Raw genomic sequence first — 5,015 nt, 5'->3', positions numbered from 1 at the left:
AGATGGCTTATACCGTCGAACGCCTTCGACTTCCCGGGGGGCTCACGTGGAGGCTCGAGTGGGGGATTTCGGCCTTTCACAAGCATGAGCGGATGGAAGGGTGATGGGATGGCCGAAAATATCATGAGCACAAATAAATACTACTCTCTCATGGCCTATGGAGAGTACGATGTGGAGGGATGCGGTGAGGAAGATGTGGCGGTCATGGATTTCCAAACGCCCCCCGAACATGATGAGGACATCCCTTTGCAAATTGAAGCCGCGTAGCACATAAGGGAGAAAGATCAACAAATTGTCTTGTTTCAAGGAGGGCCTTCATACCTTCCGGGTACGAACATTACTTGTTAATATGTCATACAATCTAATGTTTTGGAACGCTAAGGGAGTCGCTAATGCGTCAACCCAAAACGTTTTAAAGAGACTAATCAAATGTTACAATGTTATGTTTCTTGCAATAATGGAGCCACTCACAACCCCCAACCCGAACCGATACTCTAAGATGTTCGGGCTAAAGTTCAAAGGCGTTAACTCAACCGGCAAGGTTTGGATTTTCACCGAAGAACAAGCCCATTTTGATATTGAAGAGGATGGGGACCAGATCCTACATGGGAAGCTAACCTCACACCGCATGGCTAGTCCCATTTTCGTCTCGGCCGTGTATGCAAAATGTTCAAGATCGGAGAGGTATCCACTTTGGGAAAAAATAAGAGATATCTCGAACCAAGTCGAAGGAATGCCTTGGCTAATGGGAGGGGATTTCAATACAATCCTCTCATATGTTGATCGGGTAGGGAGTGATACCAACCGGCTGGGCGAGATGATTGATTTTGCGGAAACCATTGAAGATTGCCGCCTTCTTGACCCGGGCTATGATGGAGTGGAGTATACGTGGGCCAAAAATGGGCTCTTCGAAAGGCTGGACAGGGTGTTTGTCAGTGAGGCATGGACCAAGATCTTTGAGGCCTCAAGGATAACCAACTTGCCGAGAGTCGCCTCGGACCACGGCCCGATCCTCGCACGGTGCAAGATGACGAGAACACCCACCGGGGGAAGCGCCTTCCGATTCCAAAATATGTGGATCCGACATGAAGGCTTTAGGAAGATTGTTCATGATTGTTGGGAACAACCAACCGAGGCGACCGGACTCCTAAACCTCCAAATCAAGCTGGCTTGAAGCAAGAAAGCTCTAAAGGCTTGGAATAAAGAAACTTTTGGGAATATTCGTGCTAACCTTACAAAGATGGAAGATGAGATTGCAAAGGCCCAAGCAAACTTCGAAGCTGGCCCAACGCCACGACATCGGGCCGAGATTAACAAGAACATTGCCGAATACATCCTATTACTCAAAATGGAGGAAGATTTCTGGCGACAAAAGGCGGCCTTGAGGTGGCTTGCGGAGGGAGATAGAAACTCCAGATTCTACCAAAGTTGGGTGAAACAGAAAAGGGTCAAGTTGAGAATCCACTCCATCTACGCAAATGGCCAAGAGATCACAGATGAAGATGAGATTCGAAAGTCGGCAGTGGAGTTATTCCAGGGTCTCCTGGCTCCGGACAACCCGGTGCTTGACGAGCCGGACTTCAACCAACCTCATTCACCAAATTCCCCCTTCGGAATCTTCACAAGGTCCCGGATCTGGATGAGGTGAAGAGAGCACTTTTTGAGATATCCGGGGATAGCGCACCCGGGCCGGACGGATTTTCAGCCACGTTCTATCAAGCGTGTTGGCCGATAGTTGGTCGGGATGTTGTGGAAGCGATTGCACAGTTTTTCAATGGGGCTTACCTTCCCCGAAGCGTCACGGCCACAAACATCGTGCTCATCCCAAAGAAGGCTTCACCCGAGACATGGGCTGACTATCGCCCTATTAGCCTCTGTAATGTCTTTAATAAGATCATCACCAAAGTACTAACGGCTAGACTCGCACCTTATTTGCCACAGGTCATTTCCCCCAACCAATCTGGGTTTGTGAAGGGACGGCTATTGAACGACAACGTCCTCCTCGCCCAAGAGATGTTCCATGAGATTGCTAGGTGCTCCCCGGCCCCGAACGTGGCGATTAAGATTGATATGGCCAAGGCGTATGACATGATCCAGTGGGACTTTCTTATCAAAGTTCTCTGTCGCATGGGCTTCCCGGAGGCCTGGATTAGCCTTATTGAGAGGTGCGTTGGTTCCTGCTGGTTCTCAGTTCTTATGTGCTGGGACGAAATGTGCTGCCCCACCAACGAAGGAGGGCTTGGAATTCGTAAGTTCAAGGACGTGCTGCGAGCCTTCAACATTAAATTGTGGTGGCGATTCCGAGAGCAGACCTCTCTATGGGCACGCTACATGATGTGTAAGTACTGTTCAACATCCTCACCTCTCACCACGAAAACATCGGGAAGGAGTAGCCCAACGTGGAAGAGGTTGACCAGAGCCTGGGCCCAGGCACACCCGCACATTCGATGGATTGTTGGGGCTGGAAGGATCTATTTCTGGGATGATATTTGGTTGGGCAATGAGCCACTTAGGGGGCTATGCATTGACGATAGGGGCAGCCCTAGTACGCCCGTCGCGGAGTTTATCAAGGGAGGTGCTTGGGATGAACCTAAATTGCAGCTACTACATGACCAGGCTGGCCTCCCACAAAAGATTGTGACTGATATCCTCAACACCCCGATTCTCTCCGGGGAGCCGGATATTCCGAGATGGACGCTATCCCGACGTGGTGAGTTTTCACTAGCCTCGACCTGGGAAGCACTCCGGGTGCCAAGGCCCATCATTCAAAGACTTGAAGATATTTGGAAGGCAGGCCTCACTACAACCATTCCCATCTTTATTTGGAGGCTCCTGTCTAACCGTATTCCAGTCGACTCGAAGCTCCAATGGCGGAAGATCGAGCTGGCGTCCAAGTGTCAATGCTGCCCTCACAGACCACACACTGAGTCCCTACAACACCTCTTCATCCAAGGAGTGGGCGCGTCAAAGGTGTGGAGGGAATTTGATGGGTGGTTCGAAGGCTCCTCCCCACCTCTTCGGATCAACGATACCATCCCAACTAGGCTCGAAGTATGGGGGACAAGATTACAGCAACCAGGTAGGAAACACCTTAGCCGTCTCATGCCTTACCTTAATCCTTTGGTTTATCTGGGCAGAAAGGAATAGAAGCAGACACCAAGAAGCCAATTACTTTCATCCGGAATAGCATGTCGAACGGCAACCTCAAGCCGAAGGAAGCATTGGAAGGGCATTCGGCTTGGGGTCAATATCCCGAGTCATGCCGCTCCGAGAAGTGCGCAGCCACTAGCCATGATGGTCAAATGGAAACCTCCGGACCAGCCGTGGCTGAAACTTAACACGGATGGTGCGTTTAACGAGGCAACCGGGAAAGCCGGGGGAGGAGGCCTCATTCGGGACCATTCGGGAAGGTTACTTGTGGCCTTCGCGCTCCCGCTCTCTGCACACTCAGCGCTTGAGGCCGAGTTACTAGCCATGCACCATGGCTTGACAATGGCTAGGGACTTTGCGAAACCAATTTGGCTCGAAGCAGATGCCGAGCAAGCAATTAAGTTGGCGGACGGAAAGGATTGGGGACACGCACATATCCGCCAGGCCATGGCACATATTGCCCTACACAAGCGGCGTCTTACTCTCCGCACTACCTTCATACACCGCGAAGGAAATAAGGTGGCCGACTTCCTTGCCCAAATGGGGACCGAGATCGAAGAACTCCAATGCATGACTACCACCACGGCCCCACGGTTTTTGAAGGCCATGATCCGCATGGAGGAATTGGGAATCCCTAATATTCGAGTCCGAGGGGACGAGTCTTCCTAGATTAGGTGATCGTTTTTTGTTTTGCTGGAGTATGATGAGGTCCGCCCATGTGGGTATGGACCGCCTACTACTCCTTTGTCTCTTTTGGTACACCACTTTCGGGTGTGGCCACGAATTGTACTCTTTTCGATTTGAAATATAGGGATGAGGGACCCACGAACCCTCCACCATGACGGTGTTTGATTAAAAAAAAATGCACATGTATGCCAAATATTGTTCGAGGAAATCTCCTTTGGCCTCGGCCTCCTCGGGCCGCAATAGCCCTACTTGGAGACGGCTTACTGCGGCTTGGCCCCTAACGCAGCCGAACATGAGATGGATTTTAGGAGATGGAAAGATCCTTTTTTGGGACGACATTTGGTTAGGAGACAAACCTCTTCGGGATCTATGCTTGGATACGAGAAGAAGTCCTATGGCAAGGGTGGCAGATTTTTGGCGTGAGGACCAATGGGACCGTGGGAAGATCCGGATCGCACAACACCAAGCAGGTATCCCACAACACGTGATCGAGGATATTTTTAGTGTGCCAATCCTGACAGGCCAGCCAGATATCCCAAGATGGACCCTTAATCGGATCCCCTTTCCCAGCATTAGTACCCTCCTTCTGTCTCCCTACAAACTAGAGAGAGAGATGCTCTCCCTTCTCTCTAGCAATTCTCCCTTTTGAACGATAATCCACCTTTCGACCACCCCCCCACGCCGACCTTCCTTCCATCTCCGACCACCATCCTTGTTCGTCCAAGGCCACAACCACAACCCCGGCTCGCTCCACCAGTCTCGAGCCACACCTCACCAACCCCCGCTCAACTCCCCGGTGCGGCTGGTGTCTTGACTCTCCTTCAGCCATGCCGGAACACCCGCCGGATCCTCCACCGGGGTCCGAGGAACCCCGCACCATCTCGGATCAGCAAATGGTCCTCCGGGCGGCCGAGGACCCTCCCTTGGTCCAACAAATGACGTTCACGTCGGAAGAGGCTTCCTCCACAAGCCTTCCCTCCAAGAAAATGGCGAGGAAATCCTTGAAAACAAACGTGAAAGAGAGGAAAAGTACCCCGGCCCCTTCCACCAAAGGCGATGGTCGGAAAAGGTTTGTACTCTCACCTATGCCGGAAGACAAGCAACTCCGGAAGAAGATTGATTTCGGTGAAGAAGATAGCCCCACCATCGGGTCTCCAAAATGCAAGGGTCCCATCTTT

At 51.5% G+C, this 5,015-nt stretch overlaps 1 protein-coding gene across 1 annotated transcript; it reads left to right on the top strand.

The window, feature by feature from the left end:
* Positions 1-1,240: 1,240 nt before the first annotated feature.
* On the top strand, positions 1,241-3,147 carry LOC121770454. The gene is made up of 2 exons (XM_042167184.1): positions 1,241-1,561; positions 1,627-3,147. The coding sequence occupies exons 1-2, from the start codon at positions 1,241-1,243 to the stop codon at positions 3,145-3,147; spliced, it is 1,842 nt and encodes a 613-aa protein (XP_042023118.1).
* Positions 3,148-5,015: the final 1,868 nt, after the last annotated feature.

Source organism: Salvia splendens, chromosome 16, assembly GCF_004379255.2.
Source record: "Salvia splendens isolate huo1 chromosome 16, SspV2, whole genome shotgun sequence".
Classification (NCBI taxonomy): Eukaryota; Viridiplantae; Streptophyta; class Magnoliopsida; order Lamiales; family Lamiaceae; genus Salvia; species Salvia splendens.
The sequence above is the reverse complement of the archived record's forward strand: the minus strand, read 5'-3'. Positions and strand labels throughout refer to the sequence as shown.